Source organism: Doryrhamphus excisus, chromosome 4 (assembly GCF_030265055.1).
Source record: "Doryrhamphus excisus isolate RoL2022-K1 chromosome 4, RoL_Dexc_1.0, whole genome shotgun sequence".
Taxonomy (NCBI): Eukaryota; Metazoa; Chordata; class Actinopteri; order Syngnathiformes; family Syngnathidae; genus Doryrhamphus; species Doryrhamphus excisus.
Window position 1 is genome coordinate 3695392 of NC_080469.1, and position 25164 is coordinate 3720555.

At 40.1% G+C, this 25164-nt stretch overlaps 1 protein-coding gene across 2 annotated transcripts in view; it reads right to left on the reverse strand.

The window, feature by feature from the left end:
• Positions 1–497: 497 nt before the first annotated feature.
• sema4c (sema domain, immunoglobulin domain (Ig), transmembrane domain (TM) and short cytoplasmic domain, (semaphorin) 4C) overlaps positions 498–25164 on the reverse strand; it is a 114363-nt gene continuing 89696 nt past the window's right edge. For both annotated transcript variants that reach the window (XM_058070052.1, XM_058070053.1), the window contains 11 exons: positions 23158–23256; positions 21002–21098; positions 20387–20506; positions 17968–18119; positions 13870–14045; positions 11087–11231; positions 10534–10747; positions 7305–7420; positions 5431–5588; positions 3993–4084; positions 498–3806 (listed from right to left, as the gene is read on the reverse strand). In XM_058070052.1, the coding sequence (XP_057926035.1) occupies positions 2899–3806; positions 3993–4084; positions 5431–5588; positions 7305–7420; positions 10534–10747; positions 11087–11231; positions 13870–14045; positions 17968–18119; positions 20387–20506; positions 21002–21098; positions 23158–23256 (2277 nt within the window). In that variant the 3' untranslated portion in view covers positions 498–2898. The remainder of the gene's footprint in view (positions 3807–3992; positions 4085–5430; positions 5589–7304; positions 7421–10533; positions 10748–11086; positions 11232–13869; positions 14046–17967; positions 18120–20386; positions 20507–21001; positions 21099–23157; positions 23257–25164) is intronic.

The following is a 25164-nucleotide window of genomic DNA, read 5'->3' on the forward strand; positions in this document are numbered from 1 at the left end:
ACCAATCGCAGGGCACATATATAGTCATACATATACATATACAGACAACCATTCACACTCACACCTCAAAGAGTTGCCAATTAACGTAACATGGAGAAAACCCACTCACAAATGCAAACTCGACACCACACAGAAATGACCAACCAAGATTCGATTCCACATGATCCAGATCTCCTCCTAAAAACCTGTAAATGTATGTATGCATTTATTAATATAGAATAAAAAAATTTCATTATTCAACATTGTTTGTCGCATTTTTTGCAAGTGTTGGTACACATGTTGGTAAACAAACTTTGGACCGGTCGCCAGCCAATCACAGGGCACATATAGACAAACAACCATTCACACTCACATTCATACCTATGGACAATTTGGAGTCGACAATTAACCTAGCATGTTTTTGGAATGTGGGAGGAAACCAGAGTACCCGGAGAAAACCCACACATGCACGGGGAGAACATAGAAACTCCACACAGAGATGGCCGAGGGTGGAATTGAACTCTGGTCTCCTAGCTGTGAGGCCTACACGCTAACCACTCGACCACCGTGCAGCCCTGACAACATTATCATTTGCATTATTTAAGGAAAGAAACCCCACACACTACTCAAGTAGATCATTTTTATTTGTGTATATATGTATATACACACATATAAAAAATAAGGGCCTATGTACAGTGATAATAAATATCAACATGTTTGTACAAGAAATAAGTTACTTAACATTACTTTCAGAACAAACATAAAAGATCAATAAGATATTCAAAACCGATGTCAACACAAAATGAAAAAAGCTCGATAAAACAGCACAATTTTAAAGCCTTGAACGATGGATTTTGTGACCAACAAATGTGAAAGCATCAAATCATTGCACAGAAGTTACATCACACATGCATTTTTGCCCCAAACATAGGACCTATAGTTCTTTTGTCAGCTGTATTTTTTTTTTTTTTTTTTGCAAACTGCTGAGAAAGTAAAGCCTTATAATGGAAGGAAAAACTGAAAAAAAAAAAAAAAAAAGACATGACCAAGTACCAGTGTATTAATGTGTATTAATGTGTTTTACCTTCATTGTCAGGATAATTATAATCCTATGAAGTGCACACATATTTTCCACTGAACTATTTTAAAGAAGAAATGACACTGAATAGTTTTGGTATATCAATCTTGAAGATTGAAGAAATTAAATGAAGGAGATCACTGACATGTAAACAGGACACAAGAACTCCATTACTCACTTTTTTTTTTTTTTTTTTAAACTGTAGATAAAATATGCACAAAATGGACGGACAGCTGAGTTTTTAACATTTATCTGAATCAGAAAAAAAAAATTGTCAAATTAAATAATAACTTCTGCAGTCTATTTTGGCTTATCCAAAAAAGTAAACATTGAACGCAGCCATGATATGAAATCCTGTACAACTTCATATTTAAAATTCCAAAAATGCTCAATCAAAAAGTATGTATTTGTACAATGATAATGAAATATGTACTGTTGGTCATGCAACATTAGAGTGTTGGAAGTACCTCATTAACGATATACTCCAAACATTTTCTAAGCCACAGTGGGTTATTAACACATTTTTTTTTTCTCTTTTGTTTTCTTCTTGTGTTGCTCTCCGGAGTCCATTCCCACACATCCCGAAAATAAAAACCACCCTGTTTGGATAAAACGTAAAGAGAGAAAAAAGACAAACATCGAGTGAACCGACCAAACAAAGAGAGCCAATACAATCCATTTAACACCACCTTTTTTCATGTGCACCCTGTCAGCATGGGAGCGAGACCCAGTCCTTCACGTATTCCTTCACCGCCATGTCGGCAAAATATAATATAAGCAAGGACTCATGAAGTCCTGTCACAAAAAAACTAGTCCGGGATTGTTGACATTCAAAGCATTAAGCGTGGCAGTTTTCCCTCTTTGCGGTGCAAGGTCATCAAACATAAGACAACATAAAGCACTTTTTTTTTTTTTTTTTAAAATCCACAGCAGTCTCAACAGCGAGGGTTCAACTACATTCTCCATGCTTGTTGTCTTTGCCGTCAAACTCCACTTCGGAATGAAATAAAAGCGTGCATCTTTTGTCTTATTGCTCAATGCAATTCCGAGGAAAATATACAAAAGAGTTCCAAAAAAAAAAAAAAAAAGTGTGGCGTCTCATGCACAGTCGAAGGTGCTTTTGAAGGTCACCGTGCAGGGTGCAGTTCGGAATGTAAGGACTTCAGTCACTTGACAAAGCGTACGAACACTGAAGTGGTGCTCGAGAAATAATACATAACAATATCGAGAAATGACTTATTTCCAAAAACAAACTGGGATTGGAATAAAAAGCGGAAAAAAAACAAAGCATGGCGTTCATTCTTTCATTCTTTTTTTTTTCCACGTATAAGCTCCTCCTACAAAAGTATGATTGTTGTCTTGCTTCAGCATTAATTCGTCTTCTCTTGGCTCGCTTAATACAAAAAAAAGGAAGACATGCTTCCTGTTTTAAGTGCAGTAAAATCGGGAAAAAAGTCTCAAAAGTACAGGATTTTTGTTATCGGAATTCGAGATCACGCCGTCCATCCACCATGTTGGGTTATCATGCCTACGGTGCATTCAATCACAGTTTGGACAAATGGCCATCGCACAGTGGAAGCAGAGAAAGTCCAAGGCTTATAATTATCGGAGTGCATGTTAGCGAATAAAGGGTGTCGGAGTCTATATTTAACATGCTATAAAAGTCTACAGTGAAGCCAGACAGGCAATCGGCAGGGCGAGCGAAAGAGCGCGCTGGGGGGGATTGGGGGGGGGGGGTGACAACGTGTCACTCAAAAGACAGAGCAGGCATCCTCCAAAGGAGCGAGGTAGTTTGGTTGTTTTTGTTTTTCTCCACCTCAAAAAAAAAAAAACGACAAAGCCTACACCGACGACTCCTCTGGATTGGCATCGGGGAGAACGCTCCTCTGCTGCAGGGTGCGCCTCAGCTCCTCCTTGAAGGGGCTCGAATAGTCGTTCCCGCTCATGCCGAGGCCGCCCAGCACGCCGCCGCCGCCGCCGCCACCAGCGCAAGCCCCGCTAGCCCTCTCCTCCCCGGCTGTGCTCAGGTTCAGCCGGATGTAGCCGTTGCTACCGGAACCCCGGATGTTGGTGAGACTGAGACGGCTGGGGGAGTGGATGGGCTGGCCCGGAATGGCGCTGGGTGACGCCGTGCTGCCGACGCTATTGGGCCCGAGAGCGTGACCAGGAACAATTTTAAGCGAGCCGTCTGAGTAGTAATAATTTGCGCCCGTTTCCCAGAAACGGTCCTCGTCGGTGGGCATTTTGCTGGGCACAAAAGTAGGCGGTTCCTTCGGTAAAGTGATCGGATAGACCAGGGTACTTTCAAGAGGTTTCATATCAGCCCCCTTTCCAAGAGCTAGTTTCAGTCTCCTACGTAAATAAAGCGCCGCCACCAGGAGCAGCAGACACGCCGCGCCGAGCGTGATCACCAGCACCCAGAAAAGCCCCATACGACTATCCGGAGCCCGGGCCTCCATAAAAACGGGTGCGCTTGCAACTACAGCCACCTGGTAGCGCTCCGTTTGAAACTTCACACCCTGCTCCTCGGAATAGCAGATGTAACGCCCGGCTTGGATCTGACCAGCTTCCGGCACGACAAGAGCTTTAAGGGTTTGGTCGAATCGTGGCCCTCCGGCTTCGGGGTCACCAAGAAGGAGCTCACGGTCATTGACGACCCAGAAGGGCTGAGCGAGGTTGGAGATCAGCTGGCAGGGCAGCACCATATCCGACCCCACCACCACTGTGATGTTCCGAAGGCGAGAGTGCTCTACAGAGACACGGGAAAGGCAATAGAGAAGGTTTTAATTTCATCCATAATTATTCAAATTCATATTCTACACCAGGAAGCTCTCATCCACTTAAATCAATGTATTCAGCTACAAGTACAGTACATGCATGCACTGACATTCAACTACCACATGGGGTCACTGCTGAGGCATACTCCTTCACTCACCGGGGCTCGGGATGGAGACGGGCTTATCAAACTTGGCTTTTCCTCGGCTGAACCTTTCCAGCATGAGGTCTTGTGACAGGGAGGATGTGGACCTGGAGGAAAAACAGTTCCCATTTCTAAAGTGCACTATAGACAACGTAGGATCAGTTATGTGTATGTACATGCGTACTGTATATGCTATATTTACCAATATTAGAATCACATCTTTACTATGATATGCAGTATTATTTATTGCTGTTTATTGCTATAATGTCAATTCATAAATAAAACTCTTTTATTCAGCATTAGTTTGATACAGGGGTGTCCAAAGTGTGCCCCCCCCCGGGTGTTTTTTTTTATTTTTATATATTTTTTTAAAGAATACAATACTTAAACAGGAAAAAAAGTCCTAAGAAAAAATTGAAGAAAACAGTGGTAATTGTATGGAAAAAATGTTGGAATATTAACAGAAATATTAATTTAAAAAAATTGTTTGAGAGAAAGTAATAATTTCTCAACAATAAAGCCATAATATTTTGAGAATAAATGAACAATAAAACAAAAAAAAGTTAAAATATCACAAGAAAAAAAATAAAGTTATTGCTATAATGTCAATTCATAAATAAAACCCGGGTGCCATTTGCACTCTGTGGTTTTTTTTTTGTTTTTTGTTTTTATTTTTTTTAAAAGAATACAATACTAAAACAGGAAAAAAAATCCCAACAAAAAATTGAAGAAAAAAGTGGTAATTGAATGGAAATAAAGTTGAAATATTAACAGAAATATTAATTTAAAAAATTGTTTGAGAGAAAGTAATAATTTCTCAACAATAAAGACATAATATTTTGAGAATAAATTAACAATAAAACAAAAAAAAGTTAAAATATCAAGAGAAAAAAAATAAAGTTATTGCTATAATGTCAATTCATAAATAAAACTCTTTTATTCAGCATTAGTTTGATACAGGGGTGTCCAAAGTGTGGCCCGCCCGGGTGTCATTTGCACTCTGTGGTTGTTTTTTTTTTTTTTTAAAGAATACAATAATTAAACAGGAAAAAAAATCCCAACAAAAAAGTTGAAGAAAAGAGTGATAATTTTATAGAAAAAAGTTGTAATATTAACAGAAATATTAATTTAAATTTTTTTTGAGAGAAAATAATTTCTCAACAATAAAGCCATAATATAAATTAATAATAGAATAAATTATCAAATAAAATAAAAAAATTAACAAAAAAAAGTTAAAATATCATGAGAAAAAAAAAAAGTTAGGAAAAAGTAATACTGCCAGAATATAATTCAAATATTTTGGTATAGTAGTGGAGTCATTATGTCACCTATAACCAAAAATTCAGGCTACGTTTGCTGATAAGTACGCTGATACACTTTTGGCTATATTTGATGATATTCTTCATTAAGATTAAATACATAATTTATTGGGCTTTTGCCTTAATATTCTTACCCTCGATGGAGGTCAATGCGCACACAGGCTCGGCCCTCACTGTCCCAAGCACAGTAGGGGTCTCGGGCGAGCAGACAGTCTGGCTGAGACTGATAGCGGCTGCAGTTGGCTAAAGGCAACTGGAGAACTTCTGATCTGGAGCCGATGTACACGTACTTCTGATGAGAGACAATGAGAGAGAAAAAACACCAGTCCATCAGAGACGAATGATGAATAGGGAGAAGAAAGATAAACATACAGAGAGACAAAAAGAGAGAGAGAGAGACTCATTTCAGGGGTGGAGAAGATAATGGGATAATCGCTCTCAATTACAATAACATTTAGCCCACGACCCTCTTTTCCAATCCAATCTGGGTTGCACTTGTTTCACGAAAGCTGCAATAAAATGAGATAAACAGTAGGCTTGTCCACTAAACGACACATTGATATGGCGGGGGGGGGGGGGGGGGGGGGGGTTGCCCTGTCCACATGACAGGGCAAAGCAAAACGGAGACAATAAAGTGGCACAGGATGAATTCTCTCCATTGTGGTGAAAGATTGTAATTACTGCTACTGTGAGATGGTTTTGGATTATTGATGAAATAACACGACAATTGCCGATCAATGGCGTCGAGTTTGTCAAAGCATCTATGATTGTTAATGTCAGACAGTTAAAAAAAAAAGTGGACTGATTCTGTAATTGAGTACAATGATGAAAATGATCATAATTGGACAATTCATTACATTTTAGTACCTGCACAAAAACATATACACATACATATACGTAATATTTTGGTGATCGTATTCCCAGCTTTTTTAGCAGCAGGGAATTCTGCATAAAAAAAAAATTAAATTTTTTTTTATGCTTCAGTGTTTTTTTTCATCAAGCATTGAGATTTCGCACTCTGTTTGGCAGTCCTTGAACGCACCATAATTGTAGCTCCGATTAATGATCGTCTTACATGATCATTAATTGGTGGTGAATTGCCTTTCATAATTCAAAAGAGGTCTGCACGGTGGTCGAGTGGTTAGCGCGCAGACCTCACAGCTAGGAGACCGGGGTTCAATTCCACCCTTGTGGGTTTTCTCTCCGGGTACTCCGGTTTCCTCCCACATTCCAAAAACATGCTAGGTTAATTGGCGACTCCAAATTGTCCATAGGTATGAATGTGAGTGTGAATGGTTGTTTGTCTATATGTGCCCTGTGATTGGCTGGCCACCAGTCCAGGGTGTACCCTGCCTCTCGCTGGAAGACAGCTGGTATAGGCTCCAGCACCCCCCGCGACCCTCGTGAGGAAAAGCGGTAGAAAATGAATGAATGAATTTAAAAGAGGGCTGCACGGCGGTCGAGTGGTTAGCACGCAGACCTCACAGCTAGGAGACCCGGGTTCAATTCCACCCTCGGCCATCTCTGTGTGGAGTTTGCATGTTCTCCCCGTGCATGCGTGGGTTTTCTCCGGGTACTCCGGTTTCCTCCCACATTCCAAAAACATGCTAGGTTAATTAGCGACTCCAAATTGTCCATAGGTATGAATGTGAGTGTGAATGGTTGTTTGTCTATATGTGCCCTGTGATTGGCTGGGATAATTTTTTATTTTAAAATAATTTTAAATTTTAGGACTTAAACCTAGAATGTGTAGTGAGTAAACAATCGCAATTGAAGGGAAGGGTTCTGGAGTTGAATCTCATTCAACAGTTGTTATAGTCACTTTTATTGCAAATGTTGAACCTAAATCAAAGGAGAATAGTAACCCCCACGGGGTCCTACTGTATAAATCTATACTGATTGCTCAAATACGTCTACGTCTGCTTGGACTGTGGGTGATACCATATCTTTTTTTTAGACATACAGTAGCTTTCTAAACATATCTAAACATGCACACAGTGTATTTTACCTTGGAGTGGGAAATGGTCAGGCTGTCTATGGGCTGGGCGGTCTCAAACAGCTGGATTTCTTCTATCACATGGGCTTCAGAGCCCAGGATCACCACCCTCTGCATCCAACCCTGAGCTGTAAAAGGAGTAGTAAATGCAATGAGCATTATGAATCGGTACACTTTCAGTGAGGTACTATGAGGTACAAGCTGTATTTTAAAGAATTTGTTACAGGCACTGCAGCAGGCACATGACCACGCCCCCATCTTGTTGGGGGGGGAAAAAAAAACACTCGACAAGCGCTCCCTCTCTCACTTTTCTCATCAGCTCTTGCTATGTTGCAGCTCATAGCTAATCAAGCCCGCAAGCCCAATTGGCACAATGAGCCCTCGTCTGCCAAGGGCCCTGTTGAGTTTGTGCTGTGAAGCACAACGAGTGGGAATGACGGCACTTGGCTTCGGAAAAACATGCATTGCAAGGTGTGTGTGTGTGTGTGTGTGTGTGTGTGCGTACTAATGCAAGAAGTGTGCTCATCTGTTTCCTTATGTGTGTGTGTGTGTGTGTGTTGCCAGCAGAGATGCCCCGAGTCCGCTGCTTCTCCACAGTCACACGGCATAGTCACTTTACCACCACCAGTGATCGGAATGGTAAGTAGTAGCTCTCCACTCATTCATGAGACAGGCTGCATTCAAAGTCACACTACCCAGAATTTGTTATCTCAGTCGCTCATGATTAAGATACATAAACGTACATATGCATATACATAATATTTTGGTGATCGTATTCCCAGGTTTTTTTTTTGGGGAGGAGGGATTCTGCATAAAAAAAAAAAAAAAAAAATATTTCATCAAGCATTGAGATTTCGCAATTTTTTGGGGGGTCCTTGAACGCACCATAATTGTAGCTCCGATTAATGATCGTCTTACATGATCATTAATTGGTGGTGAATTACCTTTTATAATTTAAAAGAGGGCTGCACGGCGGTCTAGTGGTTAGCGCGCAGACCTCAGAGCTAGGAGACCCGAGTTCAATTCCACTCTCGGCCATCTCTGTTTTGGAATTTTTCATGTTCTCCCCGTGCATGCGTGTGTTTTCTCCGGGTACTCCGGTTTCCTCCCACATTCCAAAAACATGCTAGCGACTCCAAATTGTGCATAGGTATGAATGTGAGTGTGAATGGTTGTTTGTCTATATGTGCCCTGTGATTGGCTGGCGACCAGTCCAGGGTGTACCCCGCCTCTTGCCCGAAGACAGCTGGGATAGGCTCCAGCACCCCCGCGACCCTCGTGAGGAAAAAGCGGTAGAAAATGAATGAATTAATGAATTTAAAAGAGGGCTGCACGGGGGTCGAGTGGTTAGCGCACAGACCTCACAGCTAGGAGACCCGAGTTCAATCCCACCCTCGGCCATCTCTGTGTGGAATTGTCATGTTCTCCCTGTGCATGCGTGGGTTTTCTCCGGGTACTCCGGTTTCCTCCCACATTCCAAAAACATGCTAGGTTAATTAGCGTCTCCAAATTGTGCATAGGTATGAATGTGAGTGTGAATGGTTGTTTGTCTATATGTGCCCTGTGATTGGCCGGCGACCAGTCCAGGGTGTACCCGCGCCTCTCGCCCAAAGACAGCTGGGATAGGCTCCCTAGGAAAAGCGGTACCTACCCAGAATTTGTTATCTCAGTCGATTAAGATAGTGAATGATTAAAAAAAAATCCTGCACATGGGTCAGAATGGCCACTGACGAGGGATATTAATTATGTTGCACATACGCTGACATTTCCTTTGATGCATGAAGATGAATCTCGGCAATGCAAATCAAGCACTTAATTGAAACCCAGCAGAAATGTGGCCATATGGTGTGTTGTTTTCTGCCACCTTGCCTGATGCTAGTACCTGTCTTAGTCTACTGCCGCAGGCACTTTATGTTCATCTCTTTAACAAATACTACCTGCTGCTCATTTAAATAAGGTACTCTCTCGCTTGTATGATGAGGGAACCAGTGCGTCCCTGTATGTGCAGGTGCTCCTTCGTTACATATGTGCTCCTAAAAAATAATTAAAAATGTTGACTAGGGTCCATAAAAATGAGACTTGCAGCCCATGCCATAAAAAAATATAGTGTGTGCCTGCTCAACAACACAAAGGTAAAATAACATTGCTTATTAGTTCACTTTTTTGCACATGTCTCCCAAGCTTCTGTGGTCCAAACTGCTCGACTGTCATGACCGTTTACTGGTGAGTTGCAGTGTATGTCATGTGTCAGTGTTCACTTCAATAATTATTTGGGGGGAAAAGCTAATTGCCCCTTGCCCCTTGCGTAGTCCCCCTTGCCCTAGCTTAAAGCCGGACCTGATCTTTACTCTTAACGTGATTTGAAAAGAGGGCACACATGCAAGGAGAATGAGGAGAATATATCATCAAAGGTTCTCCTATTTGGCGACGACACAGCATGAATGCAGGTGGATCACGATGGCTGGATTAGCCTGCTGCTGTGTTTAATGTGACTGTCAGGTCTACATGGTGACACACGTTGTGGCCTCTGATGCACAGTCCAGTGGTCCCTACGCATTTAAAGGTTTAAGAGGTGGTCATTTGATAGGTTAAGATCACACACGGATGCGTTAAACCTTCTCATGCTTTCTCTCCTCCCTCTCACAAAAATTGTAAAGTGTGCTGGCCACACCCTGGCCTCTGATGCACAGTCCAGTGGGCCCTTCGCATTCAAAGGTTTAAGAGGTGGTCATTTGATAGGTTAAGCTCACACACGGATGTGTTAAACCTTCTCATGCTTTCTCTCCTCCCGCTCACAAAAATTGTAAAGTGTGCTGGCCACACCCTGGCCTCTGATGCACAGTCCAGTGGGCCTTCGCATTTAAAGGTTTAAAAAGTGGTCATTTAATAGGTTAAGATTACACTCGAATGTGTTAAACCTTCTCATGCTTTCTCTCCTCCCTCTCACAAAAATTGTAAAGTGTGCTGTCCACACCCTGGTCTCTGATGCACAGTCCAGTGGGCCCTTCGCATTTAAAGGTTTAAGAGGTGGTCATTTGATAGGTTAAGATTACACTCGGATGTGTTAAACCTTCTCATGCTTTCTCTCCTCCCTCTATCCCACTTGCACCGGTGGGAGGGATGGGGGTGTGGGTGCGCTGCGCTGCGCCAGACTGCGACGCTCACAAAAATTGCACAAAAAGTGTGCTGGCCACACCCCTAAAAATATCCTACAATATTATTTTTTGATTAATTATTGTACCTGTGCCAATGAAGAGAACGTTGTATGCTCTTTGGTCCAGACCAGTAACCCGATCCACCACCAGCCTTGTGAAGTTGGCACCCTTGGTGAGAAGTAGAGGGCGAGCCAGTGCTTTGTCCTCCATCAGCGGGTGCTTCTTGGCAAAGTTGAGTGTTGCATCGGGTAACTGCAGAGAGCTGTTGTAGCCACTCTCCCTGTCTGAGTTCGTTATACACTGGAGCACAGACAGACGAAGCAAGAGAGCCAAGGGAGAAGAGAAGTAGATAAGAGGGAGGAGAAAGATGTCAAGAGGGAAAGTCACCAGAGGCCGGAGTGACCATGAAGAAAAGAGAAGCAGAGGAGAAAGCATTTTAGCATGCCCTTCGTCCTTTTTGCTTGTTCTTTTTACTCACCTCCCCCTGCCATTAAAGCACTTTCTGTGCAGGTCTTGTCATCCTGCATCATTACACTAATAGCTTTTCATGCTGTTTCCACCATCACTGCATCACCACATCTCACCTCCCTTTCAATATCCCCTTCAATAATAACTATATGTGACGTTCATGTTTCTTACCGATCCAGGCCGTGGGTTCGGGACGGGTCCAGTGTAGCGTCCCCACCTCTGGGATGACTCCCTGTATTCCTTGTAGGATCCTTCAAACACCTTCTTCACATCACTGATCTGGTACTGACACACGGCCGACACGTCCACGTCACCCCTGAAACATTACCAGGCAAGGCGAGGAGTTAGTGATGTGCGGCGGCGTAAAAAGGAGAGAGACGGATTAGCTGTCATCCCCCCGTTGTGGGGAAAATGTGACGTTTCACCTGCTGTGCTGCGGCACATCCTGCAAGCCATAGAAAGACCAGGGGTATGTACTGCATAAAACACACTAACGCTAATTGGCTTAAGGAATAACTCTTTATGTGCCGTCAATTAGCTTGACATTTACACACTTACACGACACGAACCAAAAGGAGTTCATCAAACCTCACTCATGCGGCACCAAAACAGAACACAAGTGTACTGGCATTAAACGGGACATAAACAAATGCATTCTAATACACTTGCAAAACATACTATTATATAATAATTTGTTGTGATGTGTTTATTCATTCATTCATTTTCTACCGCTTTTCCTCACGAGGGTCGCGGGGGTGCTGGAGCCTATCCCAGCTTCAGTCTTCGGGCGAGAGGCGGGGGAACACCCTGGACTGGTCGCCAGCCAATCACAGGGCGCATATAGACAAACAACCATTCACACTCACATTCATACCTATGGACAATTTAGAGTCGCTAATTAACCTAGCATGTTTTTGGAATGTGGGAGGAAACCGGAGTACCCGGAGAAAACCCGAGGGATGGCCGAGGGTGGAATTGAACCCTGGTCTCCTAGCTGTGAGGTCTACGTGCTAACCACTCGGTAGAAAAAGGCAGTTTTAATGATTTACATTTATTTAAAAAATGAATCGGGGGAGGGGGGGGGTTATATATAAATAATCAGAATATCTTTTCACACTATCGTCATGATCTGCACTTGTTTTGGTCTGCTGCCCCCCTGTTGTTTCTTCTTCATCCTGCAACAGACTCCTGCCTTGTTCCCCTGGTTTGCACACTTGTTGCCCATCGCCTTTTTGCCTTCATATACCACTCCATTTCCAATATTCCCCTGTCAGATGTTTACCTTGTCATGCCTCGTCATTTTTACTCCTGACCTTTTGTTTCTCTGCCTTGTAACTTGTACTTTGCCGCCTTCTGTCTGTAAGTAGTTGAGCCACTTTGTAGATCCTTATTTGCTACTTTGTACTCTTTTGTTTGTACTTTTAGCTTCCCTTTGACCTTCTGTCACTGCCGTCTTTTGTTGTAATTTGTGTTTCCTTTTTACTATATTTGCCTCACTCTCTGCTCTGGGGTCGTCAACACCTGGCACGAGTGCCACCCAGTGTAACAGTATCTTTAAATAAGTACACTTTGTTTAAAGTCAGCAGGAGTAGTTGCCAGGTTGACACATTTTAATTTCTGCTGTGACAGAATTATTTCGTTGTTATGCACAGAACCATGTTTGGTAATAACCCAAGTGGCGTTTATGTGACGTAAGTGCAGTTCCTGTTACTAAAAGATAGCTCCTGGGTTCAATATGATGGCGTCAAAGCTCAGGACACACACTTGTGTCTCAGCATGCCAAAAAGCGAACAGATTTCTTCAGATCACGGCTTAAACTGTAAGTCATTGTTTATATAATCCAATTATCTTAATGTTATCTCTATCAAAGTGAGGGGACTTGACAGAATCCCCAGTAAGTCACAGGGGAAAAAAAAAAGATTAATCTTCTTTTCAATGGTAGTAGGAACTGAATGAAGAAACAAAGCTTTAAGTTCAAAGCTGGTTCACTTTGCAATGTGATGATATATCAATGAGGAATAGTGTCCATTCAAAGAGCAGTGCCTCCAGAGAGGGACCGTCCCAGCTTTCCTTAAAGGAGGGAATGCCCTTGCACCATATTTCCCTTTGTTAACAAATGAGTCATGAACACAGCGAGGTACAAAAATGACTCCTCGAATCTCCTCTCAGCTATCACAAGTGAAAGGATGAACACTTTTGAACATTTGGACAGGTGCAGTTAAAGGTTAACTGAGGATTAAATTCACTTGTAAAAGTAATAGGGAATTTTAGGCTTATCCTGAAATTTCACTTTTTCTGAGTAGTGTATGTAAAAAAATAAAATAAAATAAATGACTAACAAAATAAAATAAAATAAATGATAAATAAATAAATTATTAATAATTAATAATACATTGTTAATTAATTAATTAATTTACTTTTTTAATAATTTATTAATGTATTTTATAATTTATAATTAATTTATTAATAATATATATTATTATATATATTATATTATTAATAAATGATAATAAAATAAAATAAATGAATACATGAAAATAAAATAAATGAAATAAATGACATTCATTTTCTACCGCTTTTCCTCACAAGGGTCGCGGGGGGTGCTGGAGCCTATCCCATATGTCTTCGGGCGTGAGGCGGGGTACACCCTGGACTGGTCGCCAGCCAATCACAGGGCACATATAGACAAACAACCATTCACACTCACATTCATACCTATGGACAATTTGGAGTCGCCAATTAACCTAACATGTTTTTGGAATGTGGGAGGAAACCGGAGTACCCGGAGAAAACCCACGCATGCACGGGGAGAACATGCAAACTCCACACAGAGATGGCCCGAGGGTGGAATTGAACCCTGGTCTCCTAGCTGTGAGGTCTGCGCGCTAACCACTAGACCACCGTGCCACAGAATCAAACAAATGTATCTTATGTATATTGATCTCTCCACTTACCACTGAGCATGGAAGATGCCAAAAAAAGTAGTACCCCTCCAGTCCTGTCCCGGCAGTGTAAAGACAGCCCGGAGGTTGTTGAAGGAGACGTGACGTTCAGGGAGGGAACAGTCCAGACGGGCTTTTTGGAAGGTGGTCCATTTTTTCTGCAGTGTCCGGGTACCGCCGAGGTCACCCTGAAGACGAGACATTTCAAGTCAGTTACAGTCAGAACTTCGACAAGCAATTTATGAGAGTTAAATGTGTTCACTGTATAACCGAGAAAAGACTGAACTATGGCATTGCTACTATGGATTATAATACAGTAATATGGGAGTGACAGTGTGCAAGGCATTACTGGAAGCGCACATGAAGTGCTTTATGCACACCTTGCAATCCAACCTACCTGGGTGTTCCCCAAGTCAGCAAGTGTTTTTTTTTTCCATCTGTGTTAAACAGCTGCTTAATACTTGTTGATGTCCAAACAGAAGCTGTGGTAATTTTACATTTGATCAACTTTAAGGTTTGTCAGATCAACCCACACAGATGTTCGGACTTGTCTGCACCCTTAATCACTGAGTGGTTCTACTGCATTTGGCTCAGTACCACTTTCAAATACTGGCAATCTGCGATCAGCAATAAAGTCCCAATATTTAGTGAGTAACGGTTTCTTGTGTCCTGGCCATCCATCCAAATTCTGTACCGCTTGTCCTCACGAAGGGTATGCTGGAGCCTATCCCAGCTGTCTTTGAGCGAGAGGTGGGGTACACCCTGGACTGGTGGCCAGCCAATCACAGGGCACATATAGACAAACAACCATTCACACTCACATTCATACTTTCATACAGGGAAAGGAAGGGTGCTTTTTTTGCAGCTGCGCTGTAATAAGACCCGCTTACTTGCAGGTATACAGGGACTGCAGATAAGCCTGGATGTCTGTATTAGGTATTGTTGCCAGGAATAAACGATCTGGTTCTCAGTCTATGATTTTGTTCTTTAAGATTCCCTTATCCTCTACTCGAAACCCACTTAGAGTCCTCAGGGGGGGGATTTCTACAATATAGACAAACAACCATTCACACTCACATTCATACCTATGGACAATTTGGAGTCGCTAATTAACCTAGCATGTTTTTGGAATGTGGGAGGAAACCGGAGTACCCGGAGAAAACCCACGCATGCACGGGGAGAACATGCAAACTCCACACAGAGATGGCTGAGGGTGGAATTGAACCCCTGGTCTCCTAGCTGTGAGGTCTACGTGCTAACCACTCGGTGATGTGTTTAAAAGCAGAAAAAGGCAGTTTTAATTTTTTTAATTTATTTTAAAAATGAATCTGGGGGGGGGGGGTGCACTTGTTTTGGTCTGCTGTCCCCTGTTGTTTCTTCTTTATCCTGCAGCAGACTCCTGCCTTGTTCCCCTGGTCTGCACACCTGTTGCCCATCGCCATTTGGCGTACCCGGAGAAAACCCACACATGGGAAGAACATGCAAACTCCACACAGAGATGCCAGAGCGGGGAATCGAACCCACGTCTCCTTTGCCATGTGGCCTGCACGCTAACCACTCGCACACCGTGTTCAATCCCACTCTCGGCTATCTCTGTGTGGAGTTTGCATGTTCTCCCCGTGCATGTGTGGGTTTTTTCCGGGTACTCCGGTTTCCTCCCACATTCCAAAAACATGCTAGGTTAATTGGCGAATCCAAATTGTCCATAGGTATGAATGTGAGTGTGAATGGTTGTTTGTGATTGGCTGGCGACCAGTCCAGGGTGTACCCTGCCTCTTTCCAACAGCATCAAATCAAATGCAGTATGGTTAAACATACAAATTACCCCTACCCCTGACCCACCATCACCACAAATAGATCGCAGTCCTGTGGGAAAACTGTCAAAATATTGAGTAATTATTTAGTTACACTATAAACGTAACAATCGCATCATTATTTGGATTCATTATGGTACAGCACATTTAAAAGGGCCCTCGTGCCTGATATGTCATTGTTTTCCCCAGTGATTGTTTTGAAAAAAAAAAGCAATAATGTCAGTGTTCATATTCTAACAGTTAGATGTAGACATTGTGATACGGCAGCAAAAGCAATATCAACAGGATGCGCTGAATTATTCATTACTCCTGTGCTCATCATGTGTGGGCATCTGTTTCTAATTTCATTCAAAGGGCTTTATTGTTCTTCTTTGAGCAGACATTAAAGGGGCATAACAGTGTGCTTAATTACACACGTTCTCACAGTTAACACTTTGTCTCTATTTTGTTCACTTTAAAGGTTACGCAGATTATATGCTTGCATACATAACGGTTGACTAAAAGGTCGCTGAAACTTATGTCTCGTCTTTGAACATCTTTCCGCAAATGACCTTGTTAAATTTAATTCAAGTCGGAGTACATGTTTGAAATTCGTATTGTAGAAATCCTAAGTGGGTTTCGAATAGAGGATAAGGGAATCTTAAAGAACCAAATTGTAGAATGAGAACCAGATTGTTTATTCCTGACAACAACACCCAATACAGACGTCTGGGCTTATCTGCAGTCCCTGTATGCCTACAAGTAAGCGAGTCTTATTACAGCGCGGCTGCAAAAAAGCACCCTTCCTTTCACTGCCCGGTCGCGGGTATGCTGGAGCCTATCCCAGCTGTCTTTGAGCGAGAGGCAGGGTACACCCTGGACTGGTCGCCAGCCAATCACAGGGCACATGTAGACAAACAACCATTCACATTCATACCTATGGACAATTTGGAGTCGCTAATTAACCTAGCATGTTTTTGGAATGTGGGAGGAAACCGGAGTACCCGGAGAAAACCCACACACGGGAAGAACATGCAAACTCCACACAGAGATGCCCGAGCGGGGAATCGAACCCGGGTCTCCTTTGCCATGTGGCCTGCACGCTAACCACTCGACACCGTGCAGCCCGCATCGTGGCAAATTTAAATAGAAGTAATCAACAAAGGTGAAGAATCCAATGAGCAGGAGTGAGCTCAGACTTCTGTCTCGTCTTTGAACATCTTTCCGCAAACGACCTTGTTAAATTTAATTCAAGTCGGAGTACATGTTTGAAATTCGTATTGTAGAAATCCTAAGTGGGTTTCGAATAGAGGATAAGGGAACCTTAAAGAACCAAATTATAGAATGAGAACCAGATTGTTTATTTCTTACAACAACACCTAATACAGACGGCTTATCTGCAGTCCCTGTATTCCTACAAGTAAGCGGGTCTGTGCAGCAGCAAAAAAAGCACCCTTCCTTTCCCTGCCTGGTCTTTTATACACTCAAGATTGTGTAAGAGGCTGGAGTCCTGGACCAATCAGCTTTCGACATTGTCTTTGCTTGAACCGCTTCTTTCCTGGGCTTATCTGCAGTCCCTGTATGCCTACAAGTAAGCAGGTCTTATTACAGCGCAGCAGCAAAAAAGCACCCTTCCTTCCCCTGCCCGGTCTTTTATATACTCAAGATTGTGTAAGAGGCTGGAGTCCTGGACCAATCAGCTTTCGTCACTGCCCTTGCTTGAACCGCTTCTTTCCTGGGCTTATCTTCAGTCCCTGTATCCCTACAAGTAAGCGGGTCTTATTACAGCGCAGCAGCAAAAAAAGCACCCTTCCTTCCCCTGCCTGGTCTTTTATACACTCAAGATTGTGTAAGAGGCTGGAGTCCTGGACCAATCAGCTTTCGACATTGTCTTTGCTTGAACCGCTTATTTCCTGGGCTTATCTGCAGTCCCTGTATGCCTACAAGTAAGCGGGTCTTATTACAGCGCAGCAGCAAAAAAAGCACCCTTCCTTTCTCTGCCTGGTCTTTTATACACTCAAGATTGTGTAAGAGGCTGGAGTCCTGGACCAATCAGCTTTCGACACTGCCCTTGCTTGAACCGCAAGCTGTCCGATGTTTCCACTGTAACTGTCAGTTGACACGTTAGTCCTTTTTTGTGTGGGTGCGTTACAAAAGTATCTTTTGTCTGTATTTGTGAGACTATGTGTTTGTTTTAGCTTTTATCTTTAGCTAGCAAAATTGAGCAAAATACCTTCAGTATCATTAAAAGTATCACATTGTGATATCACTTTCGATGTGTGACAGTCGCCGGGGCGCCTTGTTCCTTTTAAGTTACCTTGCAAACTCGAGCCACTCTCGCCACAGTGACCTCGGTGTCACAGTCCAGTTCCAGCGCTCGCTCGCTGAAGAAGAAGTAGATTTTGTCGTCGTCTCCTTCTTTGCTGCCGCTTGCTTCTCGAACCAAGGCTGAACCCACAAAGTCTGGTTCTGCACCCACACACACACACAAAATCTCAGTCTATAACTTTTGATGTTTTTTCCCTATTATTGAAAAAGTGTCCTTTCTCTCTTTCTCTATGCAGTCTTTTTTTCAATTCTTTCTTCATCTTAATACATTCCATTACCAGGCTACAGTGCCGCAGCCATTATTTTCAACATTTGGCTCTAAAGCAGCACATTAGGCCAGCATGGGACACTAAAAACACGATGATGAAACCCCAGCTAATTTAATGCTTTTAGGGAATATCTTAGCCTCATCTGTATGCCCCCCCCCTCCCCTTTCCGTCTCACTGATTGCCTTTACCTATTCCTCTTTTAGCTCATAGGCAAATTTTAATCATCAATTACACAAGCTTCTAAGGATAACAATAAGTTACAGAGTCCAAGTTCTGTGCTTCGGTTCTTGAACTAATTTCTCTTTTTGTTCTATTGCATGTTTCTTTAATTAAAAGTTGTAGGAAAAAATGGCAGTGTTATCGTTCATATTCTAGTTTCCCCTTTTTTTCATGATAATTTACCTTATTTTACATGATTACTTGATTCATTTGAGACAATTGACTAGTTGTATAATTATTATAAAACTTTGTTTATGTATGACAGAATTTGCCTAACAGCTGTAAATAAATAACCTCTTCTTCTTTTTCTTTGGGCTTTTCTTTTCAGGGGTCGCCACAGAAAATCAACCCTGTCGTCTCACACAAACTACCCTCTTGTCCTCCATAAACCTCCAGGTAGTTCTAAACGCAGCATCCTTCTACCAGGGATCCCAACATCTCTACATGTAATGTTACTCTGATGTACTCGTTCCTGATCCTATCCATCCAGGTCACTCCCGATGAGAACCTCAGCATCCTTATCTCTGCTACCTCCAGTTCTGCTTCCTGTCTTTTCCTCAGTGGCACTGTCTCTAGACCAAACAACATGGCTGGTCTGGTTTCACCACAGTTTTTAATACTTTTCCTTTCATTTTAGCTTAAATTCTTCTATCACATATTTAAGCATTTTAATCCATCCATCCAATTGCTATCCAATGCAAGCGGCTACAGCCAATGATGCTGTCCTTCCAATCTTTTCTGGGGCAGGCACCAAAACTGGATTATGACTGGATAATACGGTAGCCTACCCGGGGGTCATTGAGAGGTGAAGAAGAAACTTTCCTCCTTTAATCAAATAGTCAGCTAGCTAATTCTGCACAGCCAAACCTTTTGACAAAAGAAGATGACGAAAGGAAAGTAAGATATGGACCACCGGCACCAGAAGTCCCATTAATGGGAAGACATATTTAATTCATTATTGACTATGACAATATTAATAAATAGAACAAATGCACAGACTTATTATAATCTAATGTTTTTGGTCTTGCTTAAAAATTTGCACGCATTTATTTGCATTTAATGTTACAAAAACATCATATGGCTCTCACGAAAATACTAACACAGTAATCCCACAGTAATCACACTGTGAATTTTGTGGCTTCACTTTGATAATGCTTTTTCAAAAGTATATTAATTGATAAATTGTGTTGTTTTGTACGACAATCACTTCGCCACTCAGCTCTCTTAACATTTTTATCGCAACACACACAAGCACCAGTCTTTTAAATGTCTTATTTTCTCTTTTTTGAAAGGGTGAACGAAAATAAATTTCTGGGGATCACAATAGATGAAAATATGAGCTGGAAAACTCATATTACAAATATACAACATAAGGTGGCCAGAGATATCCTACTTCGGTAAGTGATAAAAAAATAAAAATATATTTTTTAAAAACTATATTAAGAAAGCAGGAAGTGAACAAATGTAACGGCTACTAAATTAAAATTAAAATTAAAATTAAAATTAAAATTAAAATTAAAATTAAAATTAAATCAAAATCAAAATCAAAATCAAATTAAATTAAAATTAAAATTAAAATTAAAATTAAAATTAAAATTAAAATTAAAATTAAAATTAAAATCTTAAACTGTTAGGAAAGCAGGAAGTGAACAAATGTAACAGTTACTGATTGTAAGAGTACCAGATGGAGGGGTAGGATTTAATAAGCTTTGCTTCTTCCTACTCCTTTTGGACATGTGGAACTGTGAACTGATTATGTGATGCATTCAATTGTAATCTGATGCATGTTCAAATGAAATTAAACCATTACCATAGGTTTTTTTTCTCTCAGTGCTGTTAATTCTATGAAAAGTTATTCCACCACCATTTCACTACCAATATTTCTCTGAGCATTTTCAGTCTTTCTCCTAATTGACTTACCGTTGAGCCAGGCAGGCAAGTATTCCGTCTTCATGCTGTAGTGCTGCTGGCCCAGGTTTCTTTGTATGACTGGCTCCGTTCCCAAGAAGTTGTTGAGCGTAGCTGAGTAGAGCTCCTTATCTGGCCCGACAAAAAAACAACAACAAACTTTTGTTTTATTTAACTCAAGCTAAAATAACGAAGGTCAACGGTTCATTGGGGGAGCACAAAAACGGAAACCGGGTCTGTAGGTTCAATTAAAGTACGTCGTCTGAATCATATGGTTAAATCGGACTCCTGGACACTCTGCATGGCAACAAAACAGATGTGAAAAAAAACCCTGCAGGAGTCATTTGTGGAGATTAGGATTTATGATCCGTGCCTACGGTAGAGCTTTAAATCACGTTGCTCTTCAAGTTGAAATGCAGCTGAGATGGAACAAGAAGGGCATTTTTACATAGTGTAACCAATTTCTACACAAATTGTCAGTATTAGAAAAACATTTTTTTTATTTACTCAACCTTTACTTTAATTTTCTTTCACTAGGTAAGTCATTTACAATGACAATCGGGTCAAAACAGCATATGGAGGGAGGTGTTCGATGCTATTAATACACACACACAGGGAATTACTCACCAACTATTAGGCCTGTGTGGCCCTTGGCAGGGTCATACGGACATTTGCCCTTCCCGTCTTCCAGGGTAGTGGGGCTGAGAGTGAAATAATCTGCATTCTACACACACACACACACACACACCAAGTGATAAGCATGGGTAGTTAATGGTTTTATGATCAGATTTTTATGCTGCCGATTCTGAAACCGATTATCCATGAGTGAAATCGGATATCGAAATATGGATATCGATCACATAGTGTACCGTTTAAAACTTATTTATACTGAGTACTATTGGCCAGTGGTTCTAAATAAGGGGAAAAACTTAAGGAAATTCCAAGGTCACCTGACGACTGGGGGGGCAAAAAATAGGTAATTATTAAAAAAAATGAAAAGCGAGGGTTGGTAGGAGGGTGAGACGCCTTCTTTAATTTTTATAATTCTCCTTGAATTATTTGTCTAATTTTATCTGTAAAAGTGTTATGCTATCAACTGTATGTTCTCATGTCCCTTTTTTCCGTCGCAAAGCAACCGGTGGGCCGGATTCAAACGCTCGGTGGACCGCATGTGGCCCCCCGGGCTGTAGTTTGCCCACCCGTGATCTAATCCGATGAAGTAAAATATTTTTGCGGTTATTTGCTTTCGACTTCGACTGAATTGTTTTATAATAATACAATGAAAAGACAAAAAGGTCATTTGCATTTAAATGGAACAATTAATCAATGATTAATCGATTATCCAATTAATGACAAGTACTTTTTTTAATTTAAAAATGTAATAATTTCAGCCTGTTCTCTGATATGTTGCAGACCAAACCACTGACTGTGTTTGCTTCATATTGATTTGGTCAGTCTAGAGCCTAACTGATTACTCGATTAATTGAAACAAGCTTCAGATTAATCAACTATGAAAATAATTTATAGTTGTAGCCCTAAAGCTGTTTATCCGACTTCCAAGTCATGTTGCCAGTTTGTATGTTAAAAGTTGAAATACTAAGAAAGCAACCGGCGGGCCGGATTCAAACGCTCGGTGGACCGCATGTGGCCCCCCGGGCTGTAGTTTGCCCACCCCTGATCTAGTCCGAAACTTTTTAAGATCCGGATGTTTTTAAACTTTAATTCTGAAGCTGTTTTTTTCCCCAGATAATACGTTAGGCATGGGCAACGTGAAAAGACAAAAAGGTCATTTGCATTTAAATGGAACAATTAATCAATGATTAATCGATTATCCAATTAATGACAAGTACTTTTTTTTATAAAAAAAATGTAAATATTCTTGTAAAATATTTTTGCAGTTATTTGCTTTCGACTTCTGACTGTCACGCACATACGTGGTCATTTGCATTTAAATGGAACAATTAATCAATGATTAATCGATTATCCAATTAATGACAAGTACTTTTTTTTTATTTAAAAAATTTAAATATTCTTGTAAAATATTTTTGCAGTTATTTGCTTTCGACTTCTGACTGTCACACGCATACGTGGTCATTTGCATTTAAATGGAACAATTAATCAATGATTAATCGATTATCCAAATAATGACAAGTATTTTTTTAATTGAAAAAATGTAAATATTCTTGTAAAATATTTTTGCAGTTATTTGCTTTCGACTTCTGACTGTCACGCACATAAGTGGTCATTTGCATTTAAATGGAACAATTAATCAATGATTAATCGATTATCCAATTAATGACAAGTACTTTTTTTAATTGAAAAAAAATTAAGTATTCTTGTAAAATATTTTTGCAGTTATTTGCTTTCGACTTCTGACTGTCACGCGCATACGTGGTCATTTGCATTTAAATGGAACAATTAATCAATGATTAATCGATTATCCAATTAATGACAAGTACTTTTTTTAATTAAAAAAATGTAAATATTCTTGTAAAATATTTTTGCAGTTATTTGCTTTCGACTTCTGACTGTCACGCACATACGTGGAAGTGTTGTTCACTGTCGATGTGATGATCACATCATGGGCTTTGAAAACTTGCCATAATTCGAATCCTTACAGTACATAACATGCTACGCTAGCAAGATATTTTACAATTGATCGGTGGCCGACTGGAGCATCCCTAGAAATAAGGTCAGAAAGCAATCATATTTATCACATATGAATCTTGACAAATATATCTATATATTATTTGAGTGTAGTTGACACCACTGTGGACACTTACCACATAGGTGCATTTGGGTTGAAATGCATAGGTGCCACACGTGTAGAGGTGTGTGTGGTTGTAGCTTTGTAGAAAACGGATGTAGTTGAAGCACTCAGTCTGTGAAGGAGAGAGAAGGAATTGTTAAAACAGAAAATAGCTCAGACCAAAAAAAAAATAAAAAATTATTTATGTAGCACATTTCCAACAGTTAACTGGCCAAAGTGCTGCACAGCAGCCAATAAAACACAAAACACACATGCAGAATAAAAGTAAAGATAAAAACAGAGCACAGAATAATGACACTAATAAAAACAGCAAAATAATAAATGAATAATAAACTTACTTAAACACTTGCTTGTTTACATCATTTAAAATGCAAATGCAATCCTCCTCATAACACAGTAATATGCTTATACATATCCCATACACAAGTATGTGGCCGGGTTTTTTTTTTTTTTTATTGACCAGTGGAAAATTCTAAAAATATAATTTTACAAAAATAAAAAATAAAAAAACTCACACACAACAAAAATCAGGAGTAATTTTCCAAGAATAAAGTCAAAATATTAAGATATAACATATAATGAAAACATATAATGGGAAAAGTCATAATATTACAAGAAGAACATTTTAAAGAAAGTTGAAATATTTGTAAAATCATAAAAAAACAGAAATGGAAATATGTACTTTATTCTGACTTTATTCTTTAATTAAAAAAAAAACAAAGTCAAAATATTAAGACAAAAAAATTCTAACAAGAATTTTTTTATATGTACTTTATTTTGACTTTATATGTACTTTATTTTGACTTTATTCTTTTATTTTAAAACAATAAAGTCAAAATATTAAGACAAAAAAATTCTAACAAGAATTTTTTTAGATGTACTTTATTTTGACTTCATTCTTTTATTTAAAAAAAATAAAGTCAAAATATTAAGAAAAAAATTCTAACAAGAATTAAAAAAAAAAAAATTGAACAAGAATTTTTTTTTTTTTACAAATAATTTAAAAACACCCTGACCAAATATTGTAAGGGGGAAAAAATAATATTTTTTGTGCATTTCACATATATGACAAAGCTGAAATGCCATTGCATTCTTTGGTTTTAAGTTCATGGTCTTGTGGATTTTCGGTGAAAAGAATACACAAGTTTGCTGAATCCCAAAAAATGCGGATCCACTGTATTACCCTTTTGACAGTATCAGAATAAACTGAGAATTGTTGTCTTTGTAAAGAGAATATTTGACATTAAATAATGTTTTCTATTGAAAAAAGCTTTCTTTTAATGAATGTGTGTGTCATGTGTAAGCCCAGCAGTGTGTGTGTGTTTTTTTTTTTAACAAAGCTCTTTGGGAGGAATGGGTAACAGATGCTTCCATGTGTAGAACAGCTATGACTCAGTGCATCTAGTTAATGTTGCCATTAAAGCAGCAACGCAATATCCGCATCTCACTGCTGGAGTCGGAACATTTACATGATTTTGAAATTCACTTTTACAGCTTTTGTAATCAGTTGGGATAATCAGGAGGAAAATATATCTGGCATCTGCGATGGCGTCGCATTAAATGTATGAATATGACGGTGCACTGTGTAAACAGTATACCTGAAGAACATAAAAAGGACGCAATCCTCAATAGCAAATGTACAGATAATGCTATTCTTTTAAGTGAAATCAATAACGTTTGAGCCAAAAGCAGAACAAATTCTCGACAACTCTAAAATTTTGCCACTGTCTGTGACTATTACAGAAGGATGGATACTTTGGAGTTCAATTAATGCTTTTTTTAATAAAAAAAAATGTAAATATTTTCTAATTTCAGCCTGTTCTCTGATATGTTGCAGACCAAACCACTGACTGTGTTTGCTTCATATTGATTTGGTCAGTTTAGAGCTTAACTGATTACTCGATTAATTGAAACAAGCTTCAGATTAATCGACTAGGAAAATAATTTATAGCTGTAGCCCTAAAGCTGTTCATTAGATGACCAAAAGTAAAAAAAAATCAAAATATGTGCTAAAACTGTG